We start from the raw sequence: 18,228 nt of genomic DNA, 5'->3' as shown, positions 1-18,228 counted from the left end.
GTAGATGGACCTCAGTTACCAGGAAAACATATCACATCTCCCAACCCTCTGCTCCACACACTAGAATAATAGTTATTTTGGGTCAAACTTGTCTTCTACATACCAAGACTGCTGTCACATTGGTTTGGAAGACACAATCCTTCAACTTTTAAACAGCCTTTTATGAAGATGTTCTTAGATTTATATTGGAGATTTTTGAAGATGCATTTGAGAACTTGTTCTCAAAGCAGAAAGTTTGAGAAGAGACAGTCACATGGCTTTGCAAATGCATTTCATGGAAAGAGCAAGATCAGCCACCTTGTTTTTCAGGTTACAACCCATATGCATCACTTCAATGTGACTATGCGCTTGCGGCCTACTTTTAAGAAGCACAGAAGAGATTTGATCATCCTTTCCAGCAACATTTAGTTATGTTACAATTTTAAAATATTATTGCCTTTCAGTAACACGACAAAAGTCACATCAGTACCAAATCTGTACTTGCTGTGTAGGAAAACAGACTATTTCTATTTTAAAGAATACCTTGTATAAATTCCACTTGCTATTAGCTTTCTAAAAGAGAAACACAGAATCTAGTAAGTAGATTATTCAGGCACATTTGTATTCATCAATATTTGCAGATTCTCAGCATATCCCAGGACTTGTACTTGAACTATGAACTTACAAATGCTGAAGGCAAGAAAAGGACTCCAAGTTCATAAGAACGGATCATCAGTTGGGTGCCATTTTTTTCCAGGGCTCCCCAGGCTGCTTTAGATAGATTGGCACTACAAAGAGAAACAAAGCATTTCAGCAAGGCATAATTTTCACAGCAGAAAATGCTTAAGTACCACAGCTGTAGCAATGCACTTCTAGCAGGAGAACTTCAATCAGAACAGTCTTTTCAGAAAAAGTGATTTGGGTGTTATTCCTTATTGCTATTTTTACAGCACAGTGGGAGCAGTAGAGACAATATGTAAGAGGGTATTCATACAACACATGTGGATAATTATACAAGCCTACTTGTGTCATACAGATCTAGAAGACAAATTCAGCCTTTTGAATCTTCTCTCCAGATTTCAGAAAGGAACTTGGTATTTGTAAATAACTTCAATTTGATGACTTAGATCAAAGGCCAGCTCAATTATGACTAGTTACGTAATACATTTAGTACAAAGTATTTTTGCAAGTGTTAAACAATCATTTACTCCTAGCATTTTGTTCTTTAATATATTTATGAAAACAAGTATTTATCAAAGAGTAATTTTTGTTTCAATGTGCTATTCAGCACCATGTTGTAGTTAATCCTTCATCAGTATCTTCTATGAAGTAGATCAAGTTGGGAATCAAAACCAAATACAATTCTGTTGTCAAAAATACAAAGAGCAAAATACAAAGCTTCAACATTACGTTTTAACTGACAGACATAGTGGATGCTTTTCGATAGTAGCAAAGGGTAGAATAGAAGAAACATGAGAAAAAAATAAAAGCAACCATGAATTTCTGTATTAGGTGGACTCAGCATCACATTTGAATGACTTAAATCCTTTAAAAAAAAGCACCTTAGTCACTACTACTATTGCACGCAACAGTATTGAGTAATGGAATTTAAAAAGCCAGAATAAAAAGAGGAAAAAATATTAAAGTAACTGAGCATTTAAGAGTAAGGATAGAAAGATCATAATCTATAGTACATATAGTTGCACAAAAATCAGTTTTGGCAAAACTGAAACCTATCTGTATTTTTTCATTCACAATAAGACCTTCTCCCTCATGCCAAGAAATTTCTTGCTCCCTCTTTTGGCTTCTTTAAAAACAAACAACAGAAATGCAAACCTAGACTTCAAGCTAGACTGCTGAACAACTCAATCTGACAAAAGGTCAGATTTCAAATACTAGGTATCTACGTGTTTTGTGACGATAAGGCAGCACAAGGATAAACTTCAGCTTAACCCATATCTATTTTGTACAAACCAGCACATTCATGTACAGCATGTGTTAAAGAAACTTAACCCGAGGTTTAAAAATACTTATCACTTCAGTTGATGCTGAACCCTGAAATTGGCAGTTACAGCTCAGGCAAGATTTTGGTGTGATTGCCAACAGTTCCTGGCATAATCATTTCAACGTGCAGCCCCAAAAGGGGCAATGCATGAAGAAACATATAATATGACCAAAAATTCCTATCACTACTTATAGTAGTATGAGGATTATGGCAGTAATCACCTGGGCCTGCAGCTGACAAGAACTTTATATATGACTTTAAGTGAGAGGTGTATGGTTAGTTGTTTACCTTGTAACTAAGAACCACGCAATCTTCTGGAAGTCAGGAGAGGGTCTCATGTATGTCTTAATGTGAGGTATAGCATGACTTCGACCCGAGACTTCTGCTGACCATTTGCTAGAGAAAGAAAAGGAATTATTTTCATATACAGTTTTAGTTTGAGGTCTAAAAAACTCACCATACTACAATGCCATGTTTTGCATAATACCACCCTACACTTGTCACATTTAATACTCATTTCCCCTACAGAAAGGCTGAAAATATTTTATTTAACTGAATTTTTAATCCTGAAATCCAATCTTACTAGTAGTCATAACAGCAGGATTTTTTTTTCTTTACAAATATAGACAGACAGATATTCTCCTCAGTGTATCAGGATCTCCTAACAAGTTTTTCCATTCCTCTACTCCAGCTAGCACTCAAGAAACTAAGCCCAAACTTCCAGCCAATATTTCTTCTTTGAAAGCTATCAATGGTCATGCCTTTAAGCAAAGGAGCTTGGCACCAAACTAAACCTCACAAAATTCCCCAAGCTTATTACAGTTTATTATTGCATGAAGTAGAGGCAGGGAACAATTGATAGATTGTTGACACTACCCTTCCTCTTCCCTTTTCTGTGCCCCTAAGCCACTAAGAAATTTGAGGGCTTAAGAGAGAAGAGGTCTTATCTATGTGTATATATAAAAACTAGTTTAAAACAACAAGCCATTGCTGGGGTAATTCAGCATCAATGTTACAGAACTAAACCGTAAGCAAGCAGTAAGTATATGTACATAACTGAAGGTATGTAATCATGGTATTTGGAACCACTTTCCACCCACAGCTGTTAGTCCTCACTCAAAATCAGGAAGAAGGCTTCCAAATACACCTGCCTCCACCCAGAGACTTTTCTTTCCTCAGTTTGGAATATAATAGGCTCTGGTTGTCACAGTCTTGTTTCCCTAGTTTAGCATTCTCTTCTAAAAGGCAAATCAAAAAGAATCAATCAGCTCTGAAAAACCTCTTAAGTGAACTGTGTTTGTTTAAAAGCCTAAGAAACCTGAAGTGGAAGGGCTGGAATTATTTACTGAAGTTGACTTCCAGGACTAACTTTCACATTAGTTAAGTCAAGAGGCTTTGCAGTTCAGGGATCAAGACCTACTTACTTTAAACAACCCTATCCTCTGGTAAAGGAAAGAAAACTGTTTTTGAGAACTGGTCCTGTATTCCTAAAGGGCAAGAGCTGAAACACTGTATGCATGTTTGAGCAAACTAGACATCTTTATATTTTGATGCAAGCCACATTGAAGTCTGTTTTTGAAGAACAGACTAAGATATGTATGATACAGAAACTTGTGCTCCCCTACAGAACTCTACACTTTCCATACATACAGATTCTAAGTCTATACCATAACTCAACAGCTCTTGTTAATAGCTTTTATCTTACAACTGACAGTTTAGGCAAACGTTATCTTTAAGTTTAAGGCACAAAAATAATTAGGTAACTCTACTGAAATTGTAGAAATGAAGACCAGAAAAAATAGTAGAATTGGGAACTGAACACAGATTTTCTTTAGCTCTATCTTGCTGCCTTACTTGAGGACAAACTTCCCCCACTATTAACTGCAATAATTTTGAGATTAGTATCTCAGTCTACTGCCTTTTTGCCTCCTTATCTTTGACAGATACTGTGTTTTAGCAGGAGTATTACCCCTTCTCTTCCATTTACTAACCACAGTAATCTAACTGCAGTTAGTCTCAATTACAAGTGGTTGAAACTGTTACTCCAGAAAGTTAAAATCAGAAAGGGGAGCATATATTTTGGCCACATTTTCTTTAGCAGGACAAAACAAATATGTAAGTACAAAAGGGGGAAAGAAAGTGATTATGTTCTCCAACAAGGTTTGGGGAGGGGGGGGGGCGGCAGTTGTTGTTGTGTTATTAGTGTTTTGTTTTGTTTTTTTAAAATAATTACCTCATTAAAAACTCAGATTCTTTTAGTAAAAGCATTATTAGCAAAGAAGTATTTAAGAAGTGTTTTCTCTTCAACCTAAAAGTCAGCTTATCTTCAGACTGCATAATGGAATGATAAACCAAAAGAACTGGAAGGGGTTTCAGATGAGTACAATATCTCATTTAATCTGTTCTTAATACAGCTAAATTTCAACTTCACCATGGAACTTTCCTGGCATATTTTAGGAAAAAAAAAAGCCAAAACAGATTACAAAAAGCCTGAAGTAAAATACAAGAGCAGTTGCTTTGCACAGCAAGGATGAGAGCATATGTCAATATAACAATTTCAGGCTACTTCTAGTCGAATTGACTTAACATGTTTTAAGCTGTAAACTTTTCATCAGAGTGCAGCTGGCAGAGCACGTACACAGGACTGATCTCATGTTGCAGTAAACTTCAGGCATATTCAGTCTCATCAGAGATAAATATGGTAAGGTAAATGAAACTAGCTTTGAGAAATTTTATGGAGCAAACCCACAATTGAATTGGTTATTTTTCTGACAGTTAGAGGTCATGGTACCATGTAAGCTAAAAGCTCAGGTGTGGAGTGAGGAAAAGGAGTTATGCAAGTAGGTGTTATCAGAATACGAACAGTAAAACGTGAAAGCCTTTTTGCTAATTTTTTTGTTCTTTTACACCCCTAGGACTAGAACTCCTTATCACTAATACAGCTTAACACTAACTTTAGACCACTAATCCTGACATTTTTACTAGTAACTTGCTGCTACTTCCTCCCTCCCAGTCTTTTGTGGCATTTCAATCAGCAGCTTTTCTTTTTGCTTTTTAATTACACAGCCTCCAATGTGATGATTAGGTGCATTGAATTAAAGAGGTAATCTACATTCCAACTCTTAAAATGCAACAGCTTTTGCCCCTCCCATCCCTTTATTTTTCCAATAGCTATTTTTGAGTTTCACATAATTTGTTTTTTTGGGAAAGAAGGGGAAAAATGTTCTCTACCATGAATAAGGTACCTTTTACAATACAGAAAATACTCGGCACTCACTTGCACTGCACTAAAAACGTGAATGCTTACAAGTTGTTGCTTTTATATCTACTTAACTACTTGCAAAATTTCTTAAGTATGTTTTAAACATTTGATAAATATTTGTTTTACTCTGTGATTAATTTTTGAGTTTGAAAAGGAGACTACACTGCAATCACAGTGCATTTAGCTGGAAGACATATAGCAAGTATCAATTGCCACCAATGTCTGATATTTCTGGCACAAATGAGGTAAAGGAGCAGACAGAGGCCCCTTTACAAGTGGAGCTAAGAGATGAAGAAGCCAGATAATCCTAACATCCTGAAAATTAATCTGAGCAGACAGTCAGCCCCTAAGCAGAGCCAGGAATAACTCATTTTCTACAACACCACCTCTTTCATCATTTAGTTCTTACTTCAAATAGTGAATGGGCTTTCCATCTCAAGATACTGGCAACAAGGCTTGAGCATAATTAAAACAACTCACACCAGTAGTCTCAACCATAAGAGAACAGTAGGTCCTCTGTGTAAATGCTCCGTATCTCATCTTTTATGATGTTAGGGGAACAACACTGTAGTTCTTTGAACTAAGAAAGATGTTCTTCAAAACTCTACAGGCCTAGAGAATACATAAAGCTCTAATACAACTACTTTTGTAGACTTGTCAACAAGTCAAACTCGTCAAACCAACTTCCTCCATTCTTTGAAAATAAAAATTTGACAAGGTAACTGCACAAACATAAGGCATGTGGTATTAAAAGTCAATCAATTAGAATGAGCATTAAAATACAATGTTATGTACTGTTAAAGCTGATCAACTGTTTCAAAAGCAGCAATTAACAGAAATCATTAAGCATTGCAAATCTCTCCTTATCGATTAGTAATACTGAATACTGAAAGGAAAAAACAGCAACCCTACCAGAGAGAAAACTGAACAAATTGCACCATTTACACAGTAGCTAATCAAAACCAGAAGAGTCTAGTAATCATTTGCTATGATCAGAAATCTGAAATCAATATTAAGCTTAGTCACCTTACTCTTTTGAGAAAGTACTCTGAGAAATTTGCAAAATTACAATTCAGAGCTGCATTATAGGTTAGTTAAATACACTCAACTGGCAGAAGAGAGAGAGAAAAGCAGCCCACAGACATTATAAAAGTCATATGCCTGGGGCAGAGTTCTACCTCTTTGGGTGAGACTATAGGACACCATTTTCCAACTCCATTAATCTCTCCCTACTTGTAAAAAGGAGCTATTCCTTCTCCTTTACTGTAAGTATAAAAGTATTTATCTTCTTTCAACTCCAGTAGGTTCCCTAGTTTCTTGCTGGTTTTGTATTATCTTCCAGTAAGGTAAAGACAAATTTCTCTAATCCCTCTACTGCCCAAAGCTTTGCATTATGGCTAGTCTTTAAAATAGCTCATCTTGTATTTAATCCTATTGAAACAGGACCTACCATTTTCTGTGTCTCAGGTTACCACATATAAGCTGCTGTATGTCATCTGCTCTACAGTAACAGGTTACAGGCAGGCTGTCCTCAAGGGCTAGCATCTTCTACTACTACAGGGTAAGAATCTGCATCTGGGTAGTCACTACAGAGCAATTATGCAGGGCCACTCATCATCTGCAACCAATTTGACAGATGAATTTAAAACAGCCCTTCTGTTGCCAGAGCAGGACCCTAGGATGCCCAATGAGACAGGTATGTGGGTGTTTTCTCATTGAACAGTAATAAAACAATGAATGATCTCATTATCAAGTAACATTCTGTGCACTAAATAAGAGACTACACTAAGAGACTAACCAACAGAAGGTTACATTTTTCTGCCAGTAAGATTCTCATGAGGTATATGCTTATAGAAACTGAATTAAGGTTGCACAAATACACCCAGTTTTATGGCCTCCTCACTTTTTGAATCATGACTGAACAATCTTGAACTCTTGAAGGTGTTTGTAGCCTTCTTCCTTTGCTGAATGTGCTCAGAGGGCACACTTCAAAGGCAGGAGACAAAGCCTCATGTCTTTCTGTTCCAGTTCCATTCCTTGGACATTGACCAGTAAGGCTCACAGCAGCAATCATGTTCACTCCAGAATGGAGGATGCTCTCTGCAACTAGCAATTGTGTATATATTCAGAGTGTTGAGAATACAACTTCACACACTTACTTAGATACAGGTACACTATCTTAGCAGAACAACTTCCACCTGGAAGGGTTAAAAGTTTCTGGCAAAAGGGGGAGCTGTAGTTTCTAAGAGGTTACAAGATTTAGGTTTTTTGTGGGTTTTTTTGATCTGTGCAAAACAACTTTTCCTATTGTTCTCAAAACACGCTGAAGTTTTTAAAGATTCAGCCTGAGGGAGACATCTGGCATGGCATGTGTCAGACTGTTAGAATTTGGCAAAATTAGTAGCATGTGAAAATAGAAGTTCTTGATGGAAAACGTCAGGCACCTTTAAAAAAAGATGATATTACCATAAGGGACTGAGAATTTTTGCAGCGGGACTGCTGCACTCAAAAAAACAAACAAAAAAGCCTTCCTAACCCTGTTGTGGTTCAGTTGAAATCCTGTTAATGCCAAGGCACAAGTGGGAAAGTGAAATACAACTGTAAATAAAAAAAGGAAAAAAGAGGAGTAACATTATTCCAGTTTAGAGAAGGAAAGCTTAAATAGAAGTTTACAGAATCCAAAATCTGGTAGTGTCCTCCATTAGCAACAGTATCCCATATCTTTTTTACAGGTAAATAGCATGTTTTGACTATGTTTTGGAGACAAGACCAGCAAATAAGAAACTTAAGGCTTTTATTTTAAGGAGTTTAATAATATCATGCTTCTCACCACTTCCCCTTAATTTGCTTTTAACACTCAAGCATTACAGCATCGTAAGTTTAAACATACAGTCTAAGGAAGAAAAAAAAAACCAACACTCAAAGCATTGAGTTCTACTTACTGAAAATAGGAATGCAACCACAGCTGTTTCTGTGCTGTCTGTATACTGTATGGAAGTGAGCCACCAGCTTAAGGAAAAAAAACACCAAACATGTACATTTATATTTTGAATGACATTTTAAAAGCAGCAAGCATCATGGGGAATAAGCTATCTGTACTATCCTCATGACTTATTTTCAGAAAATGGTTAAATGCTCCAATAGTATAAAATGATATATAGTTGGTTTTTTTTTTTCATTCTTACAATTTAGTAAGTTACGCAACACTACATAGCAGATTTACACTAGGAAAGAGAAACAGTATACAGGCTATACAATTAAGTCCTCTTAGAAGATAGGTGCTTATGGGTAATTTTTTGTTGTGATACCACCTGATATCATCAGATTAGAATCATTACCCATACAAGCTAGAGGGAATAAAACAAGCAGCTTTCAGAAAAAAAAACCAAACAAAAAAACTCCCAAACCACAAAACCAAAAGAAAACAAAAAACCATCAACCAACATTATCAACATTATTTTAAAAAGCAATAACTTCTCTGATGAAATTGTATTTGTATTGATTTGGCCTTTGGCTAATGCATGTTGTGATTTCTTGAAATGGATTTAACAAAGAAGAATCAGCCATGGCATACTGAGTTATATTAGTGTTGCATATCAAAAACATGATGCAAAACCTACTGCATTCAACCTGTCCTAGAAGACACTACAAGGACCTGTTACAAAAGCTTTACTACTCTCATGAATGCACTAACTGCAGGAGTCCACGGAGCTGTTAATTTGCACAAATACAGAGTTACATAATTCACTAAGTTATTTCACAATACGAAAGAAATGACAGTAACAAGTCATTGTGCAGATTGCATCTCTGACTTTCAAGAGTATCAACTTTGCTAAACAGATGCTGTAGACAACCAGATGTATTTCAAAAGACTCTAACTTACTTGTAGGAATGATAGATACCTGTAAACTCACTAGCTGCAGTTTCTACATATGTCCAAACACTGCTCAATTCAGAAGAAAGATAAAGAGAGCTGAAAGCATTCTTGCTAGCCCTGTGTTCAAATTCCATCAATTGTTAGAAGAGTTCAACAGCTACTCTACTTCATATGACACAGGAGCATAGGTATTTGGCTTGGAACAAGAACACATGTTTATGGATTCAGCAATGCCAAAGAATCATTGAATTGCTGAAGCTGGAAGCACCCTCTGGAGATCATCTAGAATAACTCCTTGCTCAAAGCAGGGTCAAACAGAGCATGTTGCTCAGTACAGTATCCTGTCAGGTTTTGAGTATCTCCAAGAATGGAGACTCTCCAACCTCTCTGAGCAACCTGTTCCATTTAAACATCAGAAAACATTTTTGCTGTAAGGGTACACTGGAATCTCCTGTATCTCAATTTATGTCCATTGCCTCTTGTTCTTTCACTGGTCACCATGCAAAGAATCTGCCTCTACTTTGCATCCTCCTATCAGATATTTATACACATTGATAGGATCTCCCAGGAAAGTTCTCTTCTCTAGGTTGAAGAATTATCCAGCTCTCTCAGCCTCTCCTTGTATGACAGATGCACCAATCCCTTATTCATCTTTGTGGCCTTTTGCTGGACTTGGTTCAGTATGTCCATGTCTGTCTTGTACTGGGAAGCCAACAACTGGACACAGCACTCCAGATGTGGTCTGACCAGTGCTAAATAGAGGGGATGGGTCACCTCCTGACAACATGCCTACTATGCCCAGTATGCTGTTGGCCTTCTTGCCACAAGGGTGCACTGCTGGCTCATCTTCAGCTTAGTCACCACCAGCACTCCCAGGTCTTTTTCTGCAGAGCTGCTTTCCCACCGGTCAACTCCTAGTGTGTACTGATGCCTGGGGTTGTTCTTGCCCCAGCACAGTACTCTGCACTTTCCTCTGTTGAACTGCATGAGGTTCCTGTCAGCCCATTTCTCCAGCCTGTACAGTCCCTCTGAATGGCAGCACAATCACCTGATACATCAACCACTGCTCCTGAGTTTGCATCATTTGCAAACTCACTGAGGGTGTACTCTGCCCCACCATCCAGGTCGTTAATGAAGATATTAAATGCATGGCCCCAGTATCAATGCTTGGCACACACCACCACTAGGTGGCTGACCTCCAGCTGGCCTTTGTGCCATTGATTGCAACCACTGAGGCCTGGCAGTTAAGCCAGTTTCCAATCCGCCTTCCCTGTCCACTCATGCAGCCTGTACTTCATCAGGCTGTCTGTAATGTTACAGGAGACAGTGTCGAAAGTCTTATTAAAGTTAAGATAAACAACATCCAGTGCACTCCTTTCATTTATCAAGCCAGTCATCTCATTATAGAAGTACATCAGGTTAATTAAGCATAATTTCTCCTTTATAAATCCATGCTGACTACTCCCAATCACCTTTGTCCATCACATGTTTGGAAATGGTTTCCAGGATTCTTTGTTCTACCATGTTCCCAGGGATAAAGGTGATGCTGACAGGCCTACAGTTTCCCAGATCCTCCTTCTTACCCTTCCTGAAGGCAGGAAAGAATTACTTACTTTCAGTCCTCATCAATCTCTTCCAATTGCCTTGACCTTTTGAAGACTAATGAAAACCAGCCTCGCATTGACATCAGCCAGCTCCCTTAGCATGACAGGTGTAACCCAGGTAAGTCCTTGCTTTTGAGAAACAGAAGCTTCACTGCATCAGTATACTACAGTACCTTTTCCTCTTTCAGGCTGGCTGGGGCTATGCTTTCCATACAAATATAGTGACTTCATGAACATAAACGTGGGAAGACTGAACAGAACAATTGCAGATTACAATATTAAAAAAATTACTAATGAGTAGTGAAACATCTTATTCTCCACTGTATCTGATGTGCAGGATGACACTGCAAAGAAAACACGAGGAGGAGAACTTGGCACACTCAAATCTGAATTTTCTGCCAAAATGAAGTATGACTGGAGTTAGAACAGTGAGCAAGAGCTGTTTTTTCCTATACAGCAACATATGAACGTGGCTATACAGACTTAAACATTATAGGCAAGTGCCCACAAAGCTTTTTCTATTCAATCACAATGAGAGATGGAGTCAAGAGCTCCAGTAACAGTAATAAAAGGATTCTACTGCCACCTATTCTACCAAGTTCTCAGCAAGAAGACAACTTCAGGTTCATTGAGCATCAACCACTGAAGTGATTTTGCAGGACATTATGACCATAAAAAGCTAATAAATAGGGGTTCATCTGCTTACCAGGATAGCCTTCCAGACTTTGCCTCACATTGTTCACAGTAGGATAAACCTTCATGGAGGGGGGGGAAAAAAGGTAACTTGAACACAGCTCTAAATACACAAGCTGTCAATTTTCAAACAAAAATCACCTTAAAGAAAACTTACGGGGGGCGGGGGGACGACGATAACACCAAAACATTAAAAGCTTCATTTTTCAGAATGAATAAAATTACACTGCAGCTTAAAACTAGTTGTGTGCCAGTAACGAAGAAAGTCTTTAATATTTTTGCCACTCTTGCAGAGCCTACCAAAGTTAGCTAGCAAGACTCAAACAATCCTGCTTCAACCACTTCCATGGTGGTCAAAGTAAGCTCTTAACATTATTTTATGAGATTTTTAGACTCATATCTCAAATATGAGTATACAGGGGCAGCTAGCACACGCTAAGGGCATAGTTTGACAACATTTGCTCCTTGATTTAACAAGGTCCTGCCACAAACTTGTTTCTGCCCCTCCCCTTATTTGGTTATTAGCACAATAAACCAGGTTAGAAAATAATTTGGTTTAGGTATTAATCACTCAAGGTTCAGTTACATCTCAGTAGCAGAAACAGTTGTATCTACAAAACTCAATGGAAGACAAGCTATAGAATGAGAATATAATTTTGATTAGATTATATATACACTCTAGTGTCATGCAGATGGAAATTATAGTACATTTTTACAGTGTACCATACACAAGTGTCACTAAAGGGGATCCTTAGGATTTCAGGACAAAAACTACATTAATGTCCTCCAAAAGTTAAAAGCAAGTCAATGACTAAGATTTAAACAACAAATGAATAAATGTTAAATAAAGGCAGCTAGCATCTAAAAGGCATACCAAATGAATTGGAACATCACATTTAAGGAGAGTTGTCACACTGCTGCCTGCAGCCACCAGGCTCTCCTGGAACTCCGAGCACAGCCATTTGGACCCATCAGCTCCCATTGAACCAATGCTTGAGAACTGTCCAACAACAGGCCAGGACTCCTGTGCTGGTATTGATGAAGCATGCTCTTTCAAAAGCTAGTGAGGGAAATTAAAACAGTTAGACTTCCACAGGTAAAGAATACCTTAATTAGTGGTTTGATATTGCTTCTGATATAATAAATCCTCTGTAACTCACTTCTGACAACAAAAGAGATTAACATTCATACTATCTATTTAACTTTGCAATAAAAAAAGTCATCAGGCTCTCCAAATAAACCCACTGTTCCTTCAAGAGAAGATCAAACATCACAAGTTTTATCCAAAAGCACAGAAGCCAACCATTAAATAATGGGTAAAAAGAATGCTAGCAGCTCTTCCTAAAAACATAAAACATTAGCTTCAGAAGTCACAGTAAATTAAACAACTAAATCTTTTTATATTTGGTGGTTGTTGGCCATAAAATTCCTCTCATATCCTAAAGCCCCAGCTACAATAGAAGCCTACAATAAGAAGGGAAAAAAAGAACAATTGAAGAGAAAATTGAAATAATCCTTTTAGAGGAGTTCTTTAGCTGTGAATGGAATTTAAAGTGACATTAAAAACAGATGGATACAGACACATTAAATTATATGTAGTGGCTAGCTTCTTCCACCTCTAGAGAGGACACAACTAAATGGCTCCCATCAGTGTAGTGTCACCAGGTCTATCTGCATTGTCACTAGAAAAATTAATCTTTTTAATCACAGAAACATTTGCCACAAGACCATCTTTATCCTTTACAGGCTTTTTCTGGTTTATGTTGTTTTCATTCAGTGTCTTACTAGGCAAAAACACATGCAGACAACACATATCAGAAAAGGCAAGCTCTTTACAAGCAAGGGGAGGTCTAAAAGAGTAACCTTGCGTTGAAAAGCAATGTGATAAAAAGACATTTTGTATGTCACTGAAGTTTGCCATGAACAGCATTAGAATTCCATGTAAAATTGACAACGGAATTTGAAATAATGCCATTTCAGCAGGAGGTACAGGTTGAAAATTCCCCAATTATGAGGGGCATTTAACAGATGACATAAAATACCTTACCTGATTCTAAATAAATACTGAAAAAGAAGGGGTCCTATGAACTTGAGACATGTAATCTTGTACGAAGATTTACCATTATGGCTTATATAAATAACGTGAGGGGGTGGGGGTAAAAAAAAAAATCCATGTTCCTAATTATTCAGTTCATTAATAATAATTAAAAAAAAATCAAGATCTTAGAAACATAGTAGAACAAAACTAAAAACCTGACTGAATTGATGACATCAGCTATGTGCAAACTGATTTTTAATTTGATGGGTTTTTGCCAGGTCATTAGGGAAAGAGAAACTGTAATAGCCCTTAACATTTAAGTAAATAAAATAAGCCTGTTCCCTATGTGCAGGCAAGCCTGTATCAACACATCTTTCCTCTGCGAGTGCCTTTGAAAAAGGCTGTATTTGGTTCCCAGTCACAGAAGACCGGATTTTGGTAGTGTCACACTGGTTAGAAACACCAACAGCAGATAGGAAGTCATTTGAGTAATGGTAACTCCTCAGATATCTGTAAGCACATGACAACTCAGACCACAAGCTGACCATGGTAATGATGCCCAGGAATATTATGTGCACAGTCCACACTGTCATAAATTCCAAGCTTATGTTATTGCTAACTTAAACTGTAACAATGTATTAAAAGATTGCTGATCATAGCTAGAAAAATTGAAAGCAACTAAAGAACAGTCTCCAAAATTATATTTACATTTAAAAGGATATTAACAAAAACGGTTACAGTTTTAGTACCTTTCTGAGCCTAAGATGACCCCACTTTTCTTTATCACTACCTTGATATCGTCCAGGGGTAGAACCAAGCAGATACACTCTACAGAAACAAAAAACCACCAAGTTATTTGCAGCTATGGGGTGTTTTGGTTTGTAAAACATTAAGGTATTTAAGTAAAACCTATCAGCAAGGTTGAACATAGCAGTGCAACCAGAAATATTTAATCTTTCATACTTAAGATTTACAAAACAATGAAAAGTGGATTTTCAGCTGTATAATTTATTACTAGCATCCTATATGCTGTCATGCACCACGAGGCTGTTCTACAGCCTAGACAAGAACTGCATCTATTTGTGTACAGAAATGCAGAAAGCAGATTATGTTAGCAATAAACACAAATAGTTTTTGTTTGACACAGAACTGGACATGTAATTTTGAGTAAAGCCCATCTATTGCTACATCCAAATCAGCAGATTCAGGTATGAGATTTCATTTGGGCACCTAATAGTTCAGATGCAAAGTACAGCTTTTTCAACTGTCTTCCTAATAATGGTTTAATAGCCTGTTTGACTTTGCCCTGAAAACAGAAGACACCTGCCCAGAGTCACAACAAACAGATGTTTTAAGAAGCTGTTCCTTACTGCATCTCATGCCTAGCTTTATTTATGAATGAATCTCCTACATATTTTATATGGCAAGGAACCGATCCTTATCCTAACAAGTGACTCTTCCCTAACCCATGCATAAACTCACATCAGCTCAGCCAACCTGTCCAAGCTCATGCAGATGACCAAGCAACTAACAACAGTAGCTCAGGCTGTTAGTTCACCTGACTGTAAAGGTACATACTTTTTTTTTACCCCCTCCAATCTTGTAAGACTCCATGTAAAGAAAAAAGCACACTTTTTATTTTATGTATTAAGCTAGACAATGCTTCAGTCTACTTCTACCACAGTTTGACCTTTTTCAGCTTTTCAACAAATTTTTGCCAGCTTATAAAACTGCTATTAAGCAGCCAAGGAGATTTACACTTTCTGAAGTATTTCAGTGGAAATGCAGGATGTATTTTTAGAAGTAGATTAAGCATCCTGAATTATGTTAAGTAATATCAGCAACGTGATATTAGAGAAGCCTGTTTCAAGACAAAGTATATTATTATTTAACATAACACTGCCTACCAGACACAATCCATGCCTATTAACAGGCAAAATTCTATACATATGTATATGGATTGAACTTTGCCTTATAAATACAGAAGGCTATTCTTAATAAAATCCCCATTATAATAACCTTTGCTTACATGATCCCTCTTACATGACAAACCCAAACAACATTTTTTGACTGGTAATTTTATTGGAGCAAATATTTAAGCCAGACTAACTTAAATGAAATTCTGAGTCCCTATTACTTACAGCTACCTTCTATCAAGTTACTGCTGATGCCTGTTTTTTCATTCCTTTAAAATGTATGTTCATAAAACTAAAAGTCGGTCAATTCAACATAATCTACAGAAGATAGATTTAAAAAACGGGCTAAAGTTAGACTCAGGTTTGAACACTTAAGTCTGAAACAATGTAAGCTTAAAAAACAAACCCATGGTCTAATAGATCCTAACAGAGATGTTTAATTTTTTTGGAAAAAAACACACAAGTTACTACAAACACAAGATAACATATACCTTGTCTCTGATAAATCATGTTCTTGAATCAGATCTATCCATTCCTTGAGCGTAGGAGAATTGTAAGCCAACAAGTAACTTATTAGGTCAGATTTAAAATTAGTTTCAGATTCACCAGCAGAACCAGTTGCTCCCTGAGGTAGCCTTGGATATAAAGGACTTAGCCATATCCTAAAAACAAAGCCACAAAAACAAGGACACCACACATTAACACATGGTTTTAGTAAGTGATTAAAGCACATCTGAAGGTCCTAAATGACTACTAGACAGATTTATTGTGATACTAACTATAAAGCAACTTGCCTTTATTTTACAATTACAGAATCAAGTCTTACACTCAATATCATAAAAGTAATACTGACAAATGAAAACAATAATCTCAGCACATTTATCTGTCCATACGTTTACAGCTTTCAGCACTGTTAAACAGGCCAGGCTCAAACTTACCAACCAGCAATCCTTTTGTCAAGATTTTCTGTATGAATAGAACACCGCAATGCATTCTGCTAAGCTACTGGTTTGTGTAATGATACAGAAAAACACTAATTAGAGCGTCTGAAAGTTCTGCATAGTTTGAAGAGTAGCCCACAACAGTAACTTGCCTCCCAAGAACTTCCATCAGAATAAAATAGGGTGGGCATTATGCAGGGAAAATATCTAGCATTTCTTTCCAGTCACACATTATTGTAGCCACGGAAACCAAAGGTTCTGCATTATCAACTTTACAACATGTTGATACTATCCTTGAATTCAGAAGCCTATAAAACAGAGAAGCCAGTGAACCATCATATTGGTGATACTGCATATTATTGCAGTGTGCAAAAGCTAAAAATAAAAATGTTTTTCATGTTTGACAAGTAGAGCAACTTGTTAAGCATCCCAAATAGATATTTTCATGCCTTCTTGGCTTTCTGAAAAGCTAACTGCCAAAAGATACTAAAACCATCCCCGAGGAAAAGATTTAAAGACAAAAAAATCAGTGGTTATACTTTTGCCACTCAAAAACCCTTATGAGAGCTTGCCTCAGACAAGTGAAAAGCCTCAAAACCTTGCCATATTTAATGGCAGCAAAATGGATGTCAAAGTGACAGTAACTTCTGAAAAACATTTTCAATTAGTTTGATGAAGAAATCTTATACCTTGAGTTACTGTGGAGATAACTAAAAAATGCACCCATAAAAATAGCCAAGAAAACAAGATGTTGAGGGGCCTTATATTAACATGTCACTTAGTCCTATTTTTTGTGCTCTAAACAAAACTATGTCCCAAGCTGGCCCTTAAGTTTAGAAACTTCTACCAAAAAAAACCAAGAAGAAAATTCTTTCCAAGGAAAGGATACTGGGTCATCTACTGTAATAAGGAACCAATGGTGCCCAGCATTTATCAGGTTACATTCTAGATACAGTCACAGCAGAAGCAGAACATTTGCACATTTGCATTATTCTTGCAGTATTAAGATAACTTTTGAATAGCTGCTTCAGATTTGTATGAAGAGTACTTTATAGCTAGGTAGTTTTTTCATAAAGTGACAGCATGGCATAATAAAAGACCTTAAATCAGTCAGACCAAATTTAAGGTAACAGCAGCTCAGGAAAGTTTTGTTCACAGTAGAAAGCAAGTAGAGTTCAGGCTTAGACAGCTACCACCATTCTAGGTTTGATTTTTTGGGTTTTTTTCAGGACAGCTCTATCTTAGGAGTGTAAGACTTGTAGCACTGGATCATCTGACCTAGTATCCTGTCTCCAGCAGTACAGAAAGTATTAAAGTGAACATAGACCTGCTAGAGATTGTTCCTTACCCCTGAGTTTTCTGGTGCCAATCTTCAGCAATAAGATTGGATGTATGTATCACAACTCGAAGACCTTCTTCATATAACAGCAACATCATTTTCCTTTAAAAAAAAAGATATAGAACACTTCATCTGTTTCAAGTACACTGAGAGTATGAGATAAATTACCAATTCATTAAAATGCTCCAAGGTAATTTTCAAAAGATTTGTTCTGCATAGTGTAACCACTTAGACTCAATCCATGTGTATGCCAAACTCGCGTGACAGTCATTAGACTATCCACATATATTTTGTCAGCAGCATCATACAATATATTCCAGAGTACATTTTAACATTTCATGCAACTGGTTTCCAAAAGCAAAAATGAATACTTGTGGAATGCTTTCTATATTTGCTATGTTCTTCAGATAAACTTATTCTTTGCAGACAGCTAAAAAAAAGAATTAAGGAACACTAAAAGGCCTTTGCTTATAGCTGAATTTATTAAAACATAGTTCTTTTCTCTTAAACAACTTTTAAAGTAAAAGAAGGTATGTAGGTAACTATCCATTGGGATGGCAAAAGCTATTATCTA

The 18,228-nt window shown here is 36.9% G+C and overlaps 1 protein-coding gene across 2 annotated transcripts in view; it reads right to left on the bottom strand.

The window, feature by feature from the left end:
- The window catches only part of TDP1 (tyrosyl-DNA phosphodiesterase 1), a 50,769-nt gene that overhangs the window by 23,494 nt on the left and 9,047 nt on the right, over positions 1-18,228 (bottom strand). For both annotated transcript variants that reach the window (XM_052782961.1, XM_052782962.1), the window contains exons 7-14: positions 17,664-17,756; positions 15,866-16,036; positions 14,208-14,286; positions 12,295-12,480; positions 11,434-11,482; positions 8,189-8,255; positions 2,273-2,380; positions 665-767 (exon numbers count right to left, since the gene is read on the bottom strand). In XM_052782961.1, the coding sequence (XP_052638921.1) occupies positions 665-767; positions 2,273-2,380; positions 8,189-8,255; positions 11,434-11,482; positions 12,295-12,480; positions 14,208-14,286; positions 15,866-16,036; positions 17,664-17,756 (856 nt within the window). The remainder of the gene's footprint in view (positions 1-664; positions 768-2,272; positions 2,381-8,188; positions 8,256-11,433; positions 11,483-12,294; positions 12,481-14,207; positions 14,287-15,865; positions 16,037-17,663; positions 17,757-18,228) is intronic.

This window comes from Harpia harpyja, chromosome 3, assembly GCF_026419915.1.
Source record: "Harpia harpyja isolate bHarHar1 chromosome 3, bHarHar1 primary haplotype, whole genome shotgun sequence".
NCBI classification, from domain to species: domain Eukaryota; kingdom Metazoa; phylum Chordata; class Aves; order Accipitriformes; family Accipitridae; genus Harpia; species Harpia harpyja.
This window is presented reverse-complemented; position numbering and strand designations above follow the sequence as displayed.